This window comes from Grammomys surdaster, unplaced genomic scaffold (assembly GCF_004785775.1).
Source record: "Grammomys surdaster isolate TR1022 unplaced genomic scaffold, NIH_TR_1.0 125612, whole genome shotgun sequence".
Taxonomy (NCBI): domain Eukaryota; kingdom Metazoa; phylum Chordata; class Mammalia; order Rodentia; family Muridae; genus Grammomys; species Grammomys surdaster.
Genome location: NW_021620455.1, coordinates 2,151,454 through 2,171,159, shown reverse-complemented (window position 1 = coordinate 2,171,159; position 19,706 = coordinate 2,151,454). Strand labels below are relative to the sequence as shown.

Here is a 19,706-nt window from a genome sequence, read left to right as displayed (position 1 = left end):
AACAAAAATCAAACTTACACCAATATAAATTAGCATAGCCACTGAGGAAACTGTGTGACTGTTCCTTAATAAATTAGATTTAAAGCTTGCAAACCAACCAGAACTTCACTGCTGGGTATGTAACTGAAAGAAATGAAATCAGCACAGTAGAGAGACACCAACACTCCCTTGTGGAGAAGTGGTCAGAATAACAAAAAATGAGCATCAGTATTCATCTGATGATGAGGGATAAAGAAAAGGTAGTATACGCATGCAGTGGAACATTACTTAACCATAAAATCATGGTCCCCTGTGTATGTACAGCAAAATGGATAGACCACATTCATGGCTCACATGTGGAAATTAGAACACTCTATTTTAATAGAAGAATGATCAATAGATATAGTAATAGCAAAGATGAGGGAGTGCTAAGGAAGATGGGACAATAAGAACTAAGCACATTAAAACAGAAAAATAAGTCCTAGGGCTCTGCATAGTGGAGTGACTACACTCCACAATCATCTTATGTATTACCAAATAACAAGAAGAGAGGGGCTCAAAAACTTGAAAAGACAGAGATGACTGTAAGGGTAAAAATTAAAACAGCTCAGCAGAGACCACAAACAACTTGGCAAAGACCACAGTATGGCTTGCTGAGCTTGCTGAGAATAGCCATAATAAAAATATCAAGCCCCTCTAGGGATGAGGTGACCAGAAATGTAGAAACAACCAAAGACATATCTTGACCAGTCTAACATGCCCAAGTGAGTAATGGGCTACCTGGTGTTTATCCTAGAAGGTCTGAGGTTTCATGGTCAAAAATAGTGGGTCATCCAGCCTGTCAAAATGATTGCTTACGCAAAGTGCTGATGTTTGAAATATCCAATCATATGTAACCGTGCCAGAATTTCCCGCTTTTCCCTTCCTCCTTGTGCCTCCCCCTATAAAAGTTCTAAACTTCCTGGGGTCTTCATCGAAATTCTCTCCCCTGCATGGGATGAGTTTCGATCCAACAACAATTTACTAACAAGGGCCCTTGTTAGTAAACTGCCTTTTGCCAATTGCATCAAGTCAGTCTCTCGTGTCTCCTTGGGTGCGCGTTGATCGGGACTTGAGTTGGGGTCCTCTTTCTGGGTCCTTACAATGACAAAGTCACAGAAACATAAACATTTACTATATTGAATTATTAGCCTATGTCCCATCAACATATGCAGTGACTTTGTTACAAATAACAACACGGATTGATGACTTTCATGGCAGATTTACTCATATACCAATTCAGAAGAATATATCACAGAAAAGACAAACAGAAACAGACAATTTAAGATTTGCAGAATAGGAAAGAAAGAAAAACAGAAGAAAAAAAGAAAATAAAGCCAAAACCCCCAAACACCTAGCAAGTTCAATTTGTGGACCCTGTATACTCACTGGACCATGCCAAACTCTAAGTGGCCAGTCCCTTAAGAAAACTGAGTCCTTTTCCACCCCCTTACCCTCCAAGCAGAATCCATCAACTGTGAAGAGCTACACTTTTGGGGGGAGGGGCAAGAGTGGGAGGGTGGACCTGGGAGGAATGGGAAACTGGTATGATCAGGCACATTGTATAAAATTTCCAAATAATTAATAAAAATAATTATGTTAGGGGAAAAAAGATGTGTAGAATAACTTCACAATGGAGTTATATGCTTTCACATGGAAGAAAATGCACCCAAACCCAGATCTGTAGCAGAAAACAGCCATCTATGCTCCCTCTTAATTATTGAGACCTAAACAAGACAGTGGTGAGAAGACTTCAGGGTTCATGAAAATGTCCTGCATCTTCATGGAACTGGGTTGCCTGAAAGAAAGCATTCTACAAAACCGTAAAATGGTTTAAAACTGTAATTCTCTTCCTCAAGTGTACCTTGAAAACGATAAAGGAAGATTGCTTTTACTTGTTAAGTTTACTTTGATCAAAGGTCTCAAAATGTTGTTCATTAGAGGAGATGGGAATGGTGTTAAGGATAATGGGGGCCTCATGTCTTAAAGTGGAGAGGCGTCATCAATCAAAAAGGAGAGTGTGACCTTTGTGGAATAGGATTATTACTGGAGAGGTCTGATGGAGACATGTCGTTTGACCAGCATAACTCGATATCTTTGCAAATGGTGCAATCCCATCACCATATCTACACTCATGCATTCACACTATATCAGAGAGAGAGAGAGAGAGAGAGAGAGAGAGAGAGAGAGAGAGAGAGAGAGAGAATGCACACAGCAGGTGACAGGTCTGTGTTGAACACAGCTGTGATCACTAACGATTCCATAGCATGTGTGATGAATTTTCTGATCAAAGCTAAAGAACCTCACTGAAAACTAACATATTCCACTTGTGTCCACCGAGAACACTTAGAAATAAAAACAAAACAGTTACAACAAACAGCTAAAGCCTGAAAAACAGGGCCTCTCAGTAAAGAGAATTAGGCTTGGTCAGGCCAAGGCATGGATGTGTGGGGAACCTGATGTGATCAAAGGAGGAACTGAGTAAGAAGCAGGTGTCACCTCGAAGGGCTCCTGTTTGTGACCCTTGACCTAGAACAGGAACAACTAATGATATCAGACCGGTGGGATTCTGGGATTCCCTACTCCACATTGAGATTGCATAGTGAGCCGGAGGAGGCTTTGTTCTTAAAGAATAAACAGTATAAAGGAGATTAGATCAGAAAGACCATGAATCTGTGGATGGGAAAAGGCTGGATTAGACACAGGGCTTCAGATAGCCTAAGCTCCACACAGAATATGTGCTATCTTCACAGGAATAGTACTAACTTCACCCTGTATCAGTCATGACTTCTCATATGGATCAAACCAGGCATCCCCTGTAGAGTATCTTGGAGAAGCCTCAGTATTTGTACAATCACAGAAGATAAAGTACAGAGAAAAGAGGTCTATGAGACTTTCGTGGACAATGACTGCCATTTTTCCTTGACTGGCCACCTGGGACATGCCGTACACTGGTGCATCCAATAGTCAAATGCAGAGGTTTTCTGTGGAATATTTTTCATAAATGACAGAGAGGAGAATGGCACCTGTGGAAAACCATAAATAAATAGTCTTTTCATACACATTAGGTTTAGCAAGCCATATTTTGATGTCTGTCATTCCTATAGGCGTGTCAGACAGTAGCATCTTCCTCAAATGTGATACTGTTATAGAGAGGGGAAATTATCAATGTTTCCCAACGGCTCAACCACACACACTGTGAAGCACAGAGATGAGCTGGTTCCACCTAAGTCCTCCTTCCAAAGTTCCATCTGGTTCTTTTGGGAATTTAGTTTTGATTGCTAGTGTTGCCATTTGTGCCTAAGAGGACAATGGAGACTCTGGTATCTACCTGGAGAGTTTGAGGGGAGCAAATTCTCAACAACCACACATAGCTACACGTAACCCAGATCTCAGCAAGGCTGACTTGAAAACCTTCGGAAGTTGAGCCTCAACCAGGAGCAAAGCAGCTAAGGAACTGTACCACAGTCATGAACTGGAGTGTCTGCAGATACCATGGTTTGTCCAAAACCAAGCCAAACCAAAACACCTAAACAAACAAACAAACAAACAAACAAAACAAAACTGATAGAGAAAGCATCATCTATCCCTCCAGCCCTGTTATCATATCCCTACTCCTCTTTATTTGGCCATTTCCCTGATACTTAAAGTCAGAGAGCAGAAATTGTTTCTCTAGGTGATTCCCAGTCTTCCTAGCTCTCATCTGCAACAAACAGGGTGTAGCTAAAACCAGCAGGGTTGGGCTGATGGGGTTGTTGTTTGTCTGTTTGTTTGTACTACAGTTTCCCCTCCCTCCGCTCTTCCTACCTGCCCCCAGCCTCTCTTTTCTGCCAGATCCATTGCTTCTCTGTTTCCCTTCAGAAAAGAGCTGGCCTCCCAGGAATATCAACTGAATATGACATAACAAGATACAGTAAGACTAGGCACAAGCTCTCACACCAAGGTTGGGCAAGGCAACCCTGTAGGAAGAAAAGCATCCTAAGAACAGCCAAAAGAGTCAGATACCCTCAGTCCCTCTGTTAGGAGTTCCACAAAAACACCAAGCTTACACAACCCTAGCATATATACAGAGGCCCTCGTGCAGACCCATGCAGGCCCAGGTGCTGTCATTGACGCTTCAGTCTCTGTGAGCTCCTAGGAGCCCTGCTCACTTGATTCTGGTGGCTGTGTTCTCCTGGTCCTCTACCCCTCTCGAAGGTGAAATTCATATTCTGCCCCTCAACAGTGGGACAGAAGGGGAAGAGACTTTCTTCTGCAGCATTTTCTCACCATCCTCTGTAAATATCACAGCCCAACAAGATAAAATTCAAGTCCATCTAGTCAAATATAGATTGTAGATTAATCCAAATCTGCTGTTTTCATTTCAAAATTAGTGCTAGTACTGTGGGTGATGAATGAAGAAGTCAGGTTCAAAACATAGCGGGGGAACCCAGAGGTAGACAGTCTGCTGTTTATACACTGGAATATGAAGCCAAATCTTTCCATCATAATCTGTTCTCTGACCCATTGCTCTTCCTCAACCTCAGGCCTCGCAGAGAGCATGACTATGCTCTTTATTTCTCTGTGTTGACATCCAAACCCTGGGACAAATGTTACTTTTACAGTGAAACTCCTGCTTCAGAGCTTTTCTGTTAGCCAGAAAAGTCACATAGTGCAAGATTAGCTTTCACTTACCTTTCTGTGTCACAGTGAATTCAGGTGACAGATGGCTTCCACAAAAGTGCACACTACACTGAGCACACACTCTCCTTTCCTACGAGCAGCAAGTCTTTAGTGTCCCTCTGAAGCTCTGTCTGTCTTTGTGTAGAGGTCATTGACTTTCACAAATTCCTGTCATTGTTGTGTCCAGGGGCAGGTGCTTGTCCTGGTGCCTCTTGGGTTAGAAACTCAAGGAGAAAGCTCTTAGGATCAATTAAGGGAGACTCATGGATGCATGACCCAAGCTCCCTGTAGACTGATGTGGAGGACAACGGTCAGGGGGGTCGCATACTGTGGGCGGGAGAAGTTCCTCTATTTACACATTCTCTCCGTGAATCTCCTAAGATGTTGTGGAACTCTCATGTCCTGTGTGGAAGGTCTCACCATGGTATACATTGATGCCTCTGTGTTCTGCTGAGAATACTTCATCTGAAGTCTTTGTTATTAAGGGCTAGGATGGAGTGGAGATTGCACAAAGGCTCTGATGATAGCATGTGGGCATTTTGCCCCTCACCTATCCAAGGTCATGTTAGGCAAGGCCAGTTGTGAACTGGTGCCAGAGCCTCTGGGACTGAAGTCTGGGAACTGGCCCTTGACACCGTTCCCTTGTGAATGTGGTTCAATGTTCTTGACCCTGAGATATGAAATGCTTTGCTTGCCATACCATAATCTACCTTGCTAAGGGGAACCTGAGATGTCTTAGCTCTCTATAATTCTGCCGTCTGATGCTTTTCACTGACTTGTTTTCTGTCCCCCACCCCTACCCACAAGGGCTAGAATGAGCCGTGCTGCTAATAAACTTTCTGGTCTGGGTCATTAGCCCCTGTAGCCTTCCTGACCCCAGCCTTTGACTCTTTCCTTTCTTATCTCTTTATTTAATTTTCTTCCCCTTTCCTCTCCCTCGGAACCCTGTTAGGAACCCTGATAAGGCTGTTGTAAGTCTCTTTGCTTTTCAAGTTCTTTATAAATTCTGGACATTAATTAATCCTGTTTACCTGATTGATTCTTTCTTTGGCTGTGCAGAAGTATTTTAATTTTATGAAATCTCTCTTGTCATTTGTTGGCCTCCATTTTGGGGCAAATGAAATCCTCTTCAGACACTTCCTTCATACATCTATACTATATGCAGTACTGCATGTGTTTTCTTCTAGCAGTTTAAGTTTTCAGGTTTAGGTCTTTAATCCATTGGGAGTTAATTTTTGTGGAGGGTGATAGAACTCTAATAGTGAGTGCATGAATCCTATATCCACTTGGAAATACTCAGTCCAAAGACTATGGAAGTTAATACTGTGGGGGCTACCATGAAGTCTAGGACTGACTGGATATTGACAATGACATGCACTCCTCACTCATGGGGTCCTCTAGAAAATGGTCTAAGAATATTTGCCTGATCTATTTTAAATTAAGTTACTTAATACAAGCTTGCAATCACTATAGTTGAGTCTGAGGCAGGAAAATCATAAGTGTTAGGTCAGTTTAGCCTACATAGGGAGACCTTGTTCCAAACAAATATGAAATACACAGATAGCACACAGTTTCCAAATGACTAAGTACAAAAATCAAACTTGGAAATCTGTGTTGGGTACAGTTCATCCTGAGGTTGAGTTTCAACTAGATACTGGTAATTGACTTCATGCCTTAGGGCTTCTCATAGTACCATGTGTATAACTATGCCTGACCAGCTACTTCTTATCCCTGTATAACATGATGCTCGTAGAAAATACTTGAATTATTCCTTTGGTAAGTTCCCGAACAGGACTTCATAGCCCCATGTACTTTTTTCTGTGCAATTTGGCCATCATGGTCATTATCTGCATGTCCTTTGTGCTACCTAAGGTGCTGGTTGGTCTAATTTCTAAGGAAAACATCATATTTTTCAATGGGAACATGGCCAATCTCTTTTTTCTGTAGTTCTTATCTTATGAGCTGCTGATACACATGTGTGGGGCAAGCAGAACTGTGTCACTAGACAAAAACTTGGCAAGGTCAAGTGGATTCAGAAACCCCAGTACCCTCATACCTGAGGATGGTAGGAGTTTCATCTACTGACCAGGTTCCTGCCCTGGAACACGTGACCACGACACCCCATGGGCAGGACTGTGACAATCAGTCATGTAAGGGCAACACCTGAAGTCCCTTCATGTATAGATGAGGCATTCCTAACATCTCAGACCAAGCCAATAGAAAGCATCTGCTCTTAGACCCCCCCAACCAACCCATATATATATATGATCCTGTCCACAAGGAATAACACACACACACACACACACACACACACACACACACACTATTTCATCAACGACCTAACAGTATTTGTTGCATAGAGATGTAGCACTTTGAGGAAGAGAAGTTCTCTCTCAAAGTTTTTGTGGAAGCTGCTTGAGCCTAGCAGCATCCCTCTGTGCCACACAACTCTGGAGCAGCAAAGGCTGCAGAAGCCCAGCAGCTAGCCTTGATCTGGCTATCCTTCCCCCTCAGAGAGCTCAACTCTTTGGCTGCTCCAGCCAGGCCAGAGACCCACAGATCTCCTTGGACAGTGTATGGTACACAGACCAGCACACATGATCATGGTCTATGATCACTACACAGCCAGTTGATTTCCTTGGCACTATATATAGCTCTAGGATAAATCCATATATATGTGGAGATCTGGTTATAGGCATGTGGTCCCATCAGTGCTGGTGTGATGACATGGTTGGCTGTCATTCTGTGGATCCAAGAACGTCACCCACTGCTTATATGAGATTGAGATTCTTCTGTTACTGCTGCTCTTCTGAAGCATCTCAAATGTGAAGAGCATCATGACTCTCGTATGGATGACTACTGCAGAGGCATCAACTTCCTGCTTCTCTGCTGCCCTATGGCTGTATCAGCAGCAGTAGCATTCAGCACATGTGCAGAGCTGAGGGAAGCAGAAGGCCTTCACCTACACATTCTACCTTATTGGGCTCTGTATTACCCACCCAAGTTCTGTGCCTGTTTCCATTATAACCAGAGAGATCTTAATTGTACTAGGTTCTGAGACACATCCTGAACATCCTTATCTATCCACAGAAGAATAAGAATGTCAGGACTGCTCTGAAGAGACTCTTGTATTCTTCTCAACGTTAGGTGAAAACATGCAGGCCATTCTGCAAGTGTAAGACCATCTCCCACCTTGCCTAGAACATCTTCCCAGTCTTGGCCATTATAGAAAAGTGCCTTTAAACTTAGAACGTGTAACATGTGCTATTCTGTGCTGGTTGTTTTGCTTAGTTCATGCTTATCTATGTGCACCAAACAAAAGCTTAGTCCACATCACCACTATCCCAAGTCCTGACAGGTGCTTTTCTTTTAGAGAGAAAGTCAAGTTGCCTTCCCAAAGGGACACAAAAGAGCCTTGCTTCTCTGACTTAAGTTCTTGCTTAAATCAGCTACTACTGTGTGCTATATCACGATCTCAATATGAACATTGGTAAATAAATGATCAGTTCTCAGCATATCCTCCCTATTTTTCATGTGGCCAAGAACTATTCTTCAGTTGTCCATATGCTACCCCTTACTCTTCTTTTACTAGTCAAAAGTGACATGTCACTATGGAATCATTGGGTGCAGAGCCTCATGGCAGTAGAATGTGTGGTGGAGAATCTTCTTTACATTGTAGCAGTTGAGAACAGAGAAACTTAAACTTAGAACCTGTAAGTGTGGTTTCTCTATTTGCTTGTCCTATGATTTCCTGTCCCCAGTGCAGGTGAAGGTACAACCCACATTAAAGACAAGGTACAGCTGCTCAGTAGATACTCATTGGAAACAGTTTACAGATAATCATGGAGGTATCTCTCAGCGATTTCCTCTGAGATCTTCCTCCAGTTAAAGTAATCATGAACATTACTAACCATAACCATGAGTCATTGACATAGTTCTGTCTCACCTGTTGTTTTCCTCCATCTTGCTTACCTATTCTATTATGGTTTTTGCCATCTCTTCTGTACAAGTCACACGGCACTATGTAAGCTTAGAGCTGATAACCACCCAAATGCTACAGCGTGTGAAATGCTTCAAGTATGCTCATACCAGCATGAATACGTCTTATAAGCTCTTTATTTCTGAGTTCCTGTCACAGTGGAACTGAACTCATGTCAGGTTAACATTACATACAACATTTAGTGTTGGATAATAGTAACCCTTGATGATGGACAGGTCACATAAAACTCATCCAGACAGGAGATATGTTGAGGTACAAGTTAGAGTTATGATTTAGCAAGCCTTTACAATGACATGGGTTTTGAGAAGAGGCCATCATGCCAGTGTTTGGCTCTGATCTCACATCTTTGGATGCTGGAATCAGGGAAGGTTTTATAAGAATTAGAGGCTCCTGGACTCAGCCCCAAACTCCTCAGGTCATCTATAAGGATTTTCTTCCCTGAATCTGGTAGATGAACTAAGTACCAGGAGAAACTGAGGTAAGAATACAACAAATGGGCTTCACATGGTCTGTGAGTTGTATCTTGGGTATTTCAAGTTGTCAGGCTAATATCCACTTAGCAGTGAGTGCATACCATGTGTGTTCATGAAGAAGGAAGACCAAAGTGTGGGTGCTACGGTTCTTCTTAGAAGGAGAAACAAAATACTCATGGGAGCAAATATAGAGACAAAGTGTGGGACAGAAACTGAAGGAGGGAACGTCTGGAGACTGCTCCACTTGGGTATCCATCCCATGTGCAGTCACCAAAGGTAGATGCTGATGTGGATGTCAGGAAGTGTATGCTGACAGGAGCCTGATACAACTGTCACCTTAGAGGTATGCCAGAGCCTGACATATACAGAGGCAAATGCTCACAGCTAACCATAGAACTGATCATGGGCTTCCCAATGGAGAAGTTAGAGAGAAGACTGAAGGAGCTGAAGGAGTTTGCAGCCCCATGAGGAGAGCAACAATACCAACCAACCAGAGCTCTCAGGGCCTAAACCACCAGCCTGGGAGCACATAAGGAGGAACCCATGGCTCCAGCTGTATATGTAGAGAAGAAGGGCCTTGTCGGACATAGGTGGGAGAGGAATTCCTTGGTCCTGTGAAGGCTGGATGCCCTGGTGTGGGGGAATTTGAGGATGAGCAGGAGGGAGTGGGTGGGTGGGTGAGGGCACATCCTCATGGAGAGAGGAGGAAGGGGGATGGGACAGGGGGTTTCTAGGTGGGGAGAAATGGGGAAGGGGGATAACATCTGAAATGTAAATAAAATATCCAATAAAAAATTAATCTAAAAAATTAAAAAGAATACAGCAAATGAAAACAGTCCAATCAGGTCAGTAAATGACTACATAAAGTGTGAGCAGGGTTCATTATTTTTTAATCTCTGTAACCATTCACTCTTGGCCTTTGTTGTAGAGAATCAAAAAATTTTAAAGAGAGTTAACTATAAGGACTACACTCAAGATTTAAGTAGACCTGATTCAGTATGTCATAGAAATATTTTAACATTTAATAACATTAATAATTAATAAGCATACATTTCTACATATGAGATAGGAATGGTTAAAGATATCTAAAACATTCAAAAGAGTAGAAGACTAGTGTTGTTTGGTAGACAGTCTGATTTTCCTCATAAAAACTGGACAAGCCAGCCCAGGATATAACTTGGCCTATGTCCTCCAGAGTCAGAACATACAAAAAGAAGGCTTGAGGGATCTTTTTAGCTCCTTACCCACTGCTTCCAGAGCTCTTCTCCAAGCTCAAAGTCATCAATGAGGAAATAAGAGTTTTTTAAAGGATGTTTTGAATTCCTTGTTTCTCAGGGTATAGATAAGGGGGTTCAGAGATGGGGTCACAGTGGTGTACAGAACAGCAATGGCCTTGTCCAGGAGCCCAGCAGTTCCTAGGGCTGGCCGGACATAAGTATATAGAACAGTGGAATAATAAAGGGTGACCACAACCAGGTGGGCAGAGCAGGTGGAGAAGGCACGCTTCTTGCCCTCAGCTGAGCGGATGCGTAGGATGCTGGTGATGATGAAGACATAGGATGTCATGGTCAATAGGAAGTTCAGGCCTGTCAGGAACATGTCTGTAATGACAGTCATGATGTCATTGATAAAAGTGGGGCTGCAGGACAGCATCAACACAGAAGGGATCTCACAGAAGAAGTGTGTGATGAGATTGGGACCACAGAAGGACAGTGGCAATACCAGACAAGTGAGCACCAAGGAGTTGAGAGCTCCAGTGAACCACGCAAAGGTTGCAAGGGCCACACAGGCCCTGCCACTCATAAGGGTACCATAGTGCAATGGCCGGCAGATTGCAAGGTAGCGGTCATAGGCCATGGCAGAGAAAAGCAGAAGCTCAGAGCCCAGGACCCAGGAGAAAACAAACATCTGTGTGAGGCATCCCTCATAAGATATGCTGTTCTCTGCCACCAGGCTCTGCAGGACTTTGGGCAAGACGGTCACAGTGCAGATCACATCCATCAGGGCAAGGTTGGCTAGGAAGAAGTACATGGGAGTGTGGAGGTTGGGACTGCTGTGGATGGTTGTGATAATCAGGCTATTGCCAACTATGGCTGCCACAAACAAGACAAAGAAGAGGCAGAAGAGAGTATCCTGGATCCAGGGGTCCTCAACAAAGCTTTGCAGGATGAACATGGTCACAGCCGACTGGTTTACTGGAGCCATAGGAAGCACTGTCTAGATTCAGGATAAGGGTTGTAGTTTGGGCCTCTGGTAAAAGAAGTACTGAGATTTATTCTGATTAATTAGCAATTGTTTTAAAACTCAGGTAACAATTCTGTGTAATGAGCAATTTGTTCTAGTATGAAAATAATATTTTAGTTTTATTCTCTTGTGTCATGGGCTAAAGGAAAGAGTAAGCCAATGACAGACCCCATACAGATTCCATGAATATGTAAACATGAGTTCACCCTGAATATAAGGTCCCTGAGCACATTATTCTATACGAACAACATCTCATCCCACACAGAGGGAAAGAGTTTACTCTATTGCCAGCTGCTAGTCCCAGAGTAGGGGGCATGACGTGCAAAACCTTAAAACAGACTCTCCAGAGAGAGGACCAAGTGTGGTCTCTGTGACAATGTAACTTCTCATCCAGGTGACAGCAATGAACCTAGAATTTCCTTTCTTGGAACTCTGTTCTAACCAGGACAGGAAGCCAAGGAATAGAATTAGACTTATATACAACATGAAAGAGAAAGTAGGATTTCCTGAGGGGCCTAGGATGTCTCGAGTTAGTCAACACCTTGAGTAACAAGAACTCAGCTGTTCCCAAGCCCAGCTCATGTAAGATTTCCAGAGTGCTATTTAAGGGACTGGAACATTCTTCATAGGACGTTACATTGCCAGTCACTGTCCAGCAAGCATTGAGAACACACATAACCCTGTATGTTGAGAGAGCAGGCCTCTGTTAAGAAGACAGGATATAGGGGTGACCAAGACTGAGGCCAGCTGTACTATGTGCGTAGAGCTCGTTTGCCACTTCTGACTCCGGGATTCTGCCTGTTAGGGTGTATTGAAGGATTCGTCATTGGTTGTGAGTTAAGAGTCAGATTGTAAGGGCAGACTGACAGGGACAAGTGACAGGACTTTCCAGCGTGGCCTGTCACATGGAGGGCATGTTATGACCAAGCTGCTCTCATCCAACTCTAAAATCTAGCATGAAATGACATTTCAGGTTTCAGAGTAAATCATTTTACACATCTCCAGAGTAAACTGTTCTAAAACTGAAAATAGGCTGGGAGAGTCATTTACCAGAGCTCCTAATACAATATGCACCATCCCCATTACTCTATGTCACAGTGCTCCAGAGGAGTTTGGAGAGAGGGTGGGGAGGGGTGTTGTGGATGACTACAGTGCTGGCTCTGTTCCCATCTTCCACCCAGCAAACTAAGCTCAATGTAATGATGGTATATCCTGGGCTGGCGGGGCCTCTCCTGAGGTTGAGCTTCATTCCACGTTTTCATAGGGCTTCAGACAAGGCTGCACTCAACCAATAGTTTCTCTATTTCACAAAGAACTCTACTAGTCACTGGACAATGGCTAGGTATGCACACAATGTCCCTGAACACCAAGGATGACAGACCCAGTTGTCAGATTTAGCAGACAAAATTCAGGAAGCTGAGATAAATGAGAGCGCCCTTACAAAAATATGTCTCAACTCCTAACTAGGAAATCCTGGCTCTAAATAGTACTTTTTACTGATCTAAAATGCAATTTTGTTTGGAGTTCTTTATTTTTTCTGGCCACAGAAGTCCACTCAAGTCCATGCATCCTTCTTCTTAATGTATCTTTGAGGCCAGGAACAACTGAGAATGCCCCTGTGTCAGGACATATTTGAGAGATGAACCACCATGTGGACTGCCCTGAGAATATGCTCCCTGCCCACACTTACCTCCAATACTTGCCTTATAGTCACCTGTACAGAGGGGTGGGGAGTAGTTTTCTGTCCGTGCTGTTTAAGCTGCCTGGCAAGATAAGAAAAGAATGAAGTCCAGGGTCATTCCTCTTCCTGGAAAAAGTGACCTCTGCATGCTGTTCCCACTGGGATCAGGATGAAATGTTCACGATACCCCAGAGCAGCAAAGGAGCTGGGTACAGGAATTGTCAGTAGGTTTTACCCCCAACACTCTCCATCACCCGTTCACCTCCTGTGTGAGAGATTGAACCTTACTGGCTCCCTAATCACACAGCACGTGTTTACCACGTCTTTGTGTAGTTGTGAGCAAGACACATGATCCATCTATATGGGGAGAAAATATCTTCATTTCAAATGTCTAGAACAGTCATAAGACACTTACCTGTATGGCCACAGGCGTGAGGTTGGGTGTCCAACAAAGTAACCCGTGGAAAGGAACCTGACAGAGAGAGGAGGACTGGGTGACTGCACTATTACCCATTTCTCCAGCCCTCCAGCCCTTCATCTCACTTCTCTATGATAGCTCTTGGACCTGTTGATCCTTCTTTGTGGATACAGAAACATCCACAGAAACACATCTTTGTTCTTTTGACATTGGATACCCTGTGGCCCTAAAACATCATATTCGCTATAAATAAATCTCTTGATTTAACAGCTGACAGGAAGGAAAAGACACAGCCAACTTAAGCAGCAATACACATTAAGAATTTTTGAAACTAGCAATATTTTCCAGACAAGTCTCTAAGACTGACATAGGGTTGGTTATTTCTGCCTAGAGACATGCATCTAGACCCTACAAAGGAGGGGCATCTAGGTCATGTCCTCACCACACCATTTGGACTGCAGGAATGTCTTAGTCCTGAGGGGTACAGAGGTGTCTGTTTGCTTCAGGTAATCCTGGCTTAAATCTAGATAGCTTTGGCTGTATGATGTAACCCAAGGCAGCCATGGCCCCTGGGATGCCTGCTCCAGGGTCCTGGCTGAGGTGGCTTTGCAACTATCTATCAAGTCTACAAAAGAAAGAGAAAATGAGGAGCTGGCTCCCAAGGGCAGATGGGAAGGGCACAGGTGTCTTGCTGAGTTTCTGCTTCCTGTGGCAGGAAGCCAGGCGCTTTCCCAGCAGGATTTCTTTCTTCCTTTTCAATTCTCATTTGGAAAGAATAGGGGAAGGAACAAGGTCAGATCTTTATTAGCTAAAGTTCACCAGGAAAGGATGTAAAATTTCTCCAACTTCATGGGTCATCACTGCCTGCATTTGGGGCTGGGAGAACAAAGTGGGGGGACACTACAACATATTCATTGCATCCTGGCCTTGGCAGACAGGGATTGAGTATCAGCGTAGGCTAGAAGAGGTCCGAATCCAAGATGACTGGCGGCCCTGTTGCAAGCCTTGGCCACCCCAGGAGCTGTGGGGTACTAGGCACTCATTCAGACTCTTGCTATAAAAGACTAGCTACTCCTAAATGCGCTAGCCACGTACCTTCAAATAGACTCATCTCTCCAATTTAGGTTCTCACATTTGTTTTGTTTTGAGGAACTCACCAGAGATGGCCACTCAGACACAGTGTATAGCCAATGTCTTTATTCCTCCTGGCTATGAGTATATTCAGGTATTTGGGATCCAAGTGTAGCATAGAGCGTTTAGAATAAGGGGTACCTGAAGGCAAAACCCCCATCCTGATATCTCACTCAGCAGCTGGGGGTGGGGTGGGGTGGGTATGTGGCATAGTCAAGCAGTTTAACAGAAGCCAAAATAACTTAGTTGAGTCATTTTCACCTTGTGTTCCTAGAACAGAGGTGGATAATTTTTCACAGGGCTTCCCACCAAGATCAAATTCTAGTCAAACCTTTGCTAAGGTCTCCAGTCAAATGGTCTTAGCAAAAAATATAAGATCAAGGATCTTCTGCATTGCTATGCATCTTGCCCTGTCACATTCCACACTGGTACTATGGGCATGAGTCAAATTGTTGACTCATCCTGTTCTGCCATGTGGGCCATAGGTCCTAAGGGCCAGTAGCTTATCTGAGTTTATTCTCTGTTTTATGTAGTTAGCCATGCAGTTGAGGATGCAGGATCCCACTGTTAGCCTGATCAGGATAAGAATCAGTGTTCTGGCTAATGCTGACAATATGGTGGTCAGCCTTGGGAACTAAATAACAGAGATTGACAATTATTTGATCTATACCCCTTTTCTTCCCTTTCTTTGAGATTTTCCATGACAATGGCAAGGTTTTCCCTAATTATCCCTGATTGCTTGGCATAGAAACAGCAGGTTTCTCCCAAAGCTATGCATAATCCTCTTTATTTTAAGATCTAAGCTTTTCAGTTTTGCACAATGAGTACTGCTAAAGAATCCACTTACTTATCCACTTACTTTTCTAGTCTGAATGTGGAGTCTCTGATATCCCAAACTCCTAGCCTACTGGTTTACTTAATTCTCCAAAGTTTTGATCACCAACTATGAGTGTCAGTGTTCCTATGGCTTTGGACCTAGCAAAATACTAGGGCATTGTTCCAACCAGGATTAGAACAAGGATAGATGTGCAGAATGGGCAAGAATAAATGTCCCATTGCAGCCTGGAGTCTATGTTAAAAGTGCACTCTCCTAGGTATATAAGTATTCCTGGGATAAGATATGCACTAAGACACATAAAGGCCTTATTGTTTTAGAATGCCTTAGAAGAGGCACATTTAGGTAAGCCATTTGTACATGCTCATCAAATGGTCTCAGGGGCCATAAACTGTTCCTGATTATAGGAATTGACCTGAAGAGAGGAATAGCAAACATCAGAGTAAAGTAAGAATTCGAGGTCAAAAGTTCTAGATATCAGACAGGTTTTAGCTCCCTGCAAGTTGCTCAGTGTTAGCTTAAGCTGTTCTCAGTTACAATTGTTTTTACTTGCTGGTGGACAGGTGATCTGGTTGGTCCCTAACCCTATGTAGTACGGGATTGAGAGTTCATGCACAGCCAGCAATTCTGACCAACTCCTGTCTGGGAGTGATTAAGTAGATAATTAATCTTGTTAAAGGTAGAGACCCCAGTGTGGTATGGTATGTTTTTAGCCCTGAGTGGAGCTATTTTGTGAGGAAGCATTGTTTAGGGTTGAGTCTTTCCTCTTGGGATGAGTACAGGGTCTCTTTTGGGGCCTATTGTCTGGAAGCCTAGAGTGGTGGCCTATTCTGAATGGTAAACTTATACCCTGGATCCCATTTGGTAGTATAATAGTGTGAGTATCCTGTACTTTATGGTTAATATCCACTTCTCAGTGAGTACATACGGTGTATGTCCTTTTGGGTCTGGTTTACTTCACTCTGGATGATATATTCTAGTTTCATCTATTTGCCTGCAAATCTAATGATGTCTTTGTTTTTCATAGCTGAATGATATTTTGTTGTATAATTGATACATTTTTGGCATCAATTCTTCAGTTGAGGGACATCTCGGTTGTTTACAGTTTCTGGCTATTATGAACAAAGCTGCTATGAACATAGTACAGCAAGTGTCCTGCTATGAAGGAATGTATTTTGAGTATATGCCAAGGAGTGGTATATTTGGGTCATGAGGTAGAAGTATACCTAGTTTTCTGAGAAAATGCCAGATTGATTTCCAGAGTTGTTGTACAAGCTTATACTCCCATGAGCAATGGAGGAATGTTCCCTTGTTCCACATCCTCACCAGCATGATTTGTTACATGAGCTTTTCACTCATTAGAGATTCCTCTGTTGAGAATTCTCTGTTTAGCTCTGTATCCCATTTTAAAATTTGATTATTTGGTTCACTGGTGTCTAACTTCTTGAGTTCTTTATACATTTTGGATGTTAGACCTATGTTGCACGTAAGGTCGGTGAACATCTTATCCCATTCTGGAGGCTGCCATTTGGTCCTATTGATAGTGTCCTTTGTCTTACAGAAGCTTTTCAGTTTCATGAAGTCACATTTGTAAATTATTTGTCTTAGTGCCTATGCTATTCATTCAAGTCTATTCCCTACTTTTTTTTTATTCTACTCGATTTAGTGTATCTGTTTTGTTGTAATAGTAGTTGTTGTTGTTGTTGAGGTTTTTGATCCACTTGGACTCGAGTTTTGTGGGGGGTAATAAATATGTATCTATTTGCATTCTTCTACATGCAGCCATCCAATTAGTCCAGTACCATTTGTCGAAGATGCTTTCTTTTTTTCATTCTATGGTTTTGTTTCTTTGTCAAAAATCGAGTGTCCATAAGTATGTGGGTTTCTTTCTGGTCTTTGATTGGATTCCAGTAAACAACCTGTCTGTTCTTTCACCCATACCATGCAGTTTTTATTACTATTGCTCTGTAGTACGGCTCGAAGTCATGGATTGTGATACCTCCAGAAGTTCTTTTATTGTACAGGATTGTTTTATTTATCCTGGGTTTGTTGTTCTTCCATATGAAGTTGAGAATTGTTCTTTAAAGTTGTATAAAGAATTGTGTTGGGATTTTGATGGGAACTGCATTGAATCTGTAGATTGCTTTTGGTAGGATGGGCATTTTCACTATGATAATCCTACCATTGGGACACCTTTCGATTTTCTAGTGTCTTATTCGATTTCTTTCTTCTGAGACTTGAAGTTTTGTCATACAGGTTGTTCACTTGCTTGGTTATAGTTACACCAAGATATTTTGTATTATTTGTAGCTATTGTGAAAGATGTTGTTTCCCTGATCTCTTTCTCAGCCAGTTTATCATTTGTGTAAAAGAGGGCTACTGATTTTTTTTTATTTAATATTTTTTATCCAGCCATTTTGCTAAAGGTGTTTATCTGCTGTAGAAGTTCTATAGTAGAATTTTGCGAGTCACTTAATGTATACTATCATATCATCTGCAAATAGTGATACTTTGACTTCTTTTCTAATTTGTTTCTCTTTGATCTCCTTTAGTTGTCTTATTGCTCTAACTAGAACTTCAAGTACTAACTATACTGAAGCAATACAGAGACGGGACAGTCTTGCCTTGTCCTCATTTTAGTGGAAGTGCTTAAGTTTGTTTCCATTTAATTTGATGTTGGCAATTGGCTTGCTATATGCTGTATTGTGTTTATGTATGTGACTTTTAACTAACATAAATGGGTGTTGGATTTTGTCAAAAGCCTTTTCAGCATCTAAGGAGATAATCATGTGATTTTTTTCTTTCAATTTGTTTCTAGGGTGGATTATGCTGATTGATTTTTGTATATGGAACCACCCCTGAATTCCTGGGATGAAGCCTACTTGATCATGGTAAATGATGTTTTTGATGGGTTCTTGGATTCAATTTGTGAGTATTTGTCTCAGTATTTTACTGCTGTGAACAGAAACCATGATCAAGGCAAGTCTTACAAAGGACAACATTTAATTGGGGCTGGCTTACAGGTTCAGAGGTTCAGTCCATTATCATCAAGCCGGGAACATGGCAGCATCCAGGCAGGCATGGTAGAGGAGGAGCTGAGAGTTCTACATCTTTATCTGAGGGCTGTTAGCTAAATACTGGCTTCCAGGCAGCTAGAATGAGGGTCTTAAAGCTCACACCCACAGTGACACACCTACTCCAAAAAAGCCATAGCTACTCCAACAGGGCCATACCTAATAGTGCCATTCCCTGGGCCAAGCATATGCAAACCATCACAGTACTTTTGCATCAATACTCATATGGGAAATTGGCCTGAAATTCTTTTTGTTTGTTGAGTCTTTGTGTAGTTTAAGTATCAAGGTGGTTTAGGTATTCTATGTGGCTCATAGAATGAGTTTGGCAATGTCCTTTCTGTTTCTATTTTGTGGAATAATTTGAGGAGTATTGGTATTAGCTCTTCTTTGAAGGTCTGGTAGAATTCTGTACTAAAACTATCTGAACTTCAGATTTTTTTAGTTGGGAGACTTTTGATGACTGCTTCTATTTCCTTAGAGGTTATAGGTCTCCTTAGATTGCTTACCTAATCTTGATTTAACTTTGGTAAGTGGAATTTATCCAGAAAACAGTCCATTTCATTTAGATTTTTCTCAGTATCTGCTGTTAAGTTTCCCTTTTAGTTTCTGATTTTGTTAATTTGGATATTCTCTCTGAGTTTTAGTTAATTTGGCTAAGGGTTTGTCTATTTTGTTAATTTTCTCAAAAAACAGCTCTTGGTTCGTTGATTCTTTGTATTGTTCTCCTTGTTTCTAATTGATTGATTTCAGTTTGAATATTTCCTGCTTTCTACTCCTCTTGAATCTGTTTACTTCTTTTTGTTCTAGAGGCTTTAGGTATGCTGTTAAGTTGCTAGTATGAGATTTCACCAATTTCTTTAGGAAGGCACTTAGTGCTATGAACTTTCCTCTTAGCACTGTTTTAAGTTTGGGTGTGTTGTGCCTTCAATTTCATAGAATTCTAGAAGGCCTCTTCCTTCCCTCTTTCCTTCCTTCCTTCCTTCCTTCTCTCCTTCTTTCCTTCTCTCCTTCCTTCCTTCCTTCTCTCCTTCTTTCCTTCCTTCCCTCTCCCTCTTTCTTTCTCTCTCTCTTTCTCTCTTTCTCTCTTTCTCTCTTTCTCTCTCCCTTTCTTTCTTTCTTTCTTTCTTTCTTTCTTTCTTTCTTTCTTTCTTTCTTTCTTTCTTTCTTTCTT

General features: G+C 42.2%; 1 protein-coding gene and 1 pseudogene across 1 annotated transcript; one reads left to right on the top strand and one right to left on the bottom strand.

The window, feature by feature from the left end:
• Positions 1–2,959: 2,959 nt before the first annotated feature.
• LOC114638624 lies at positions 2,960–7,707 on the top strand (annotated as a pseudogene).
• Positions 7,708–10,399: 2,692 nt separating this feature from the next.
• Positions 10,400–11,358, bottom strand: LOC114638612 (olfactory receptor 13A1-like). Its single transcript, XM_028787175.1, has one exon. It carries the CDS (start codon positions 11,356–11,358, stop codon positions 10,435–10,437), a length of 924 nt encoding a protein of 307 aa, XP_028643008.1. The 3' UTR covers positions 10,400–10,434.
• Positions 11,359–19,706: the final 8,348 nt, after the last annotated feature.

Bases quoted from the DNA above. Each gene is read 5' to 3' on its own strand.
- LOC114638612 (XM_028787175.1), bottom strand. From the start codon at position 11,358: ATGGCTCCAGTAAACCAGTCGGCTGTGACCATGTTCATCCTGCAAAGC.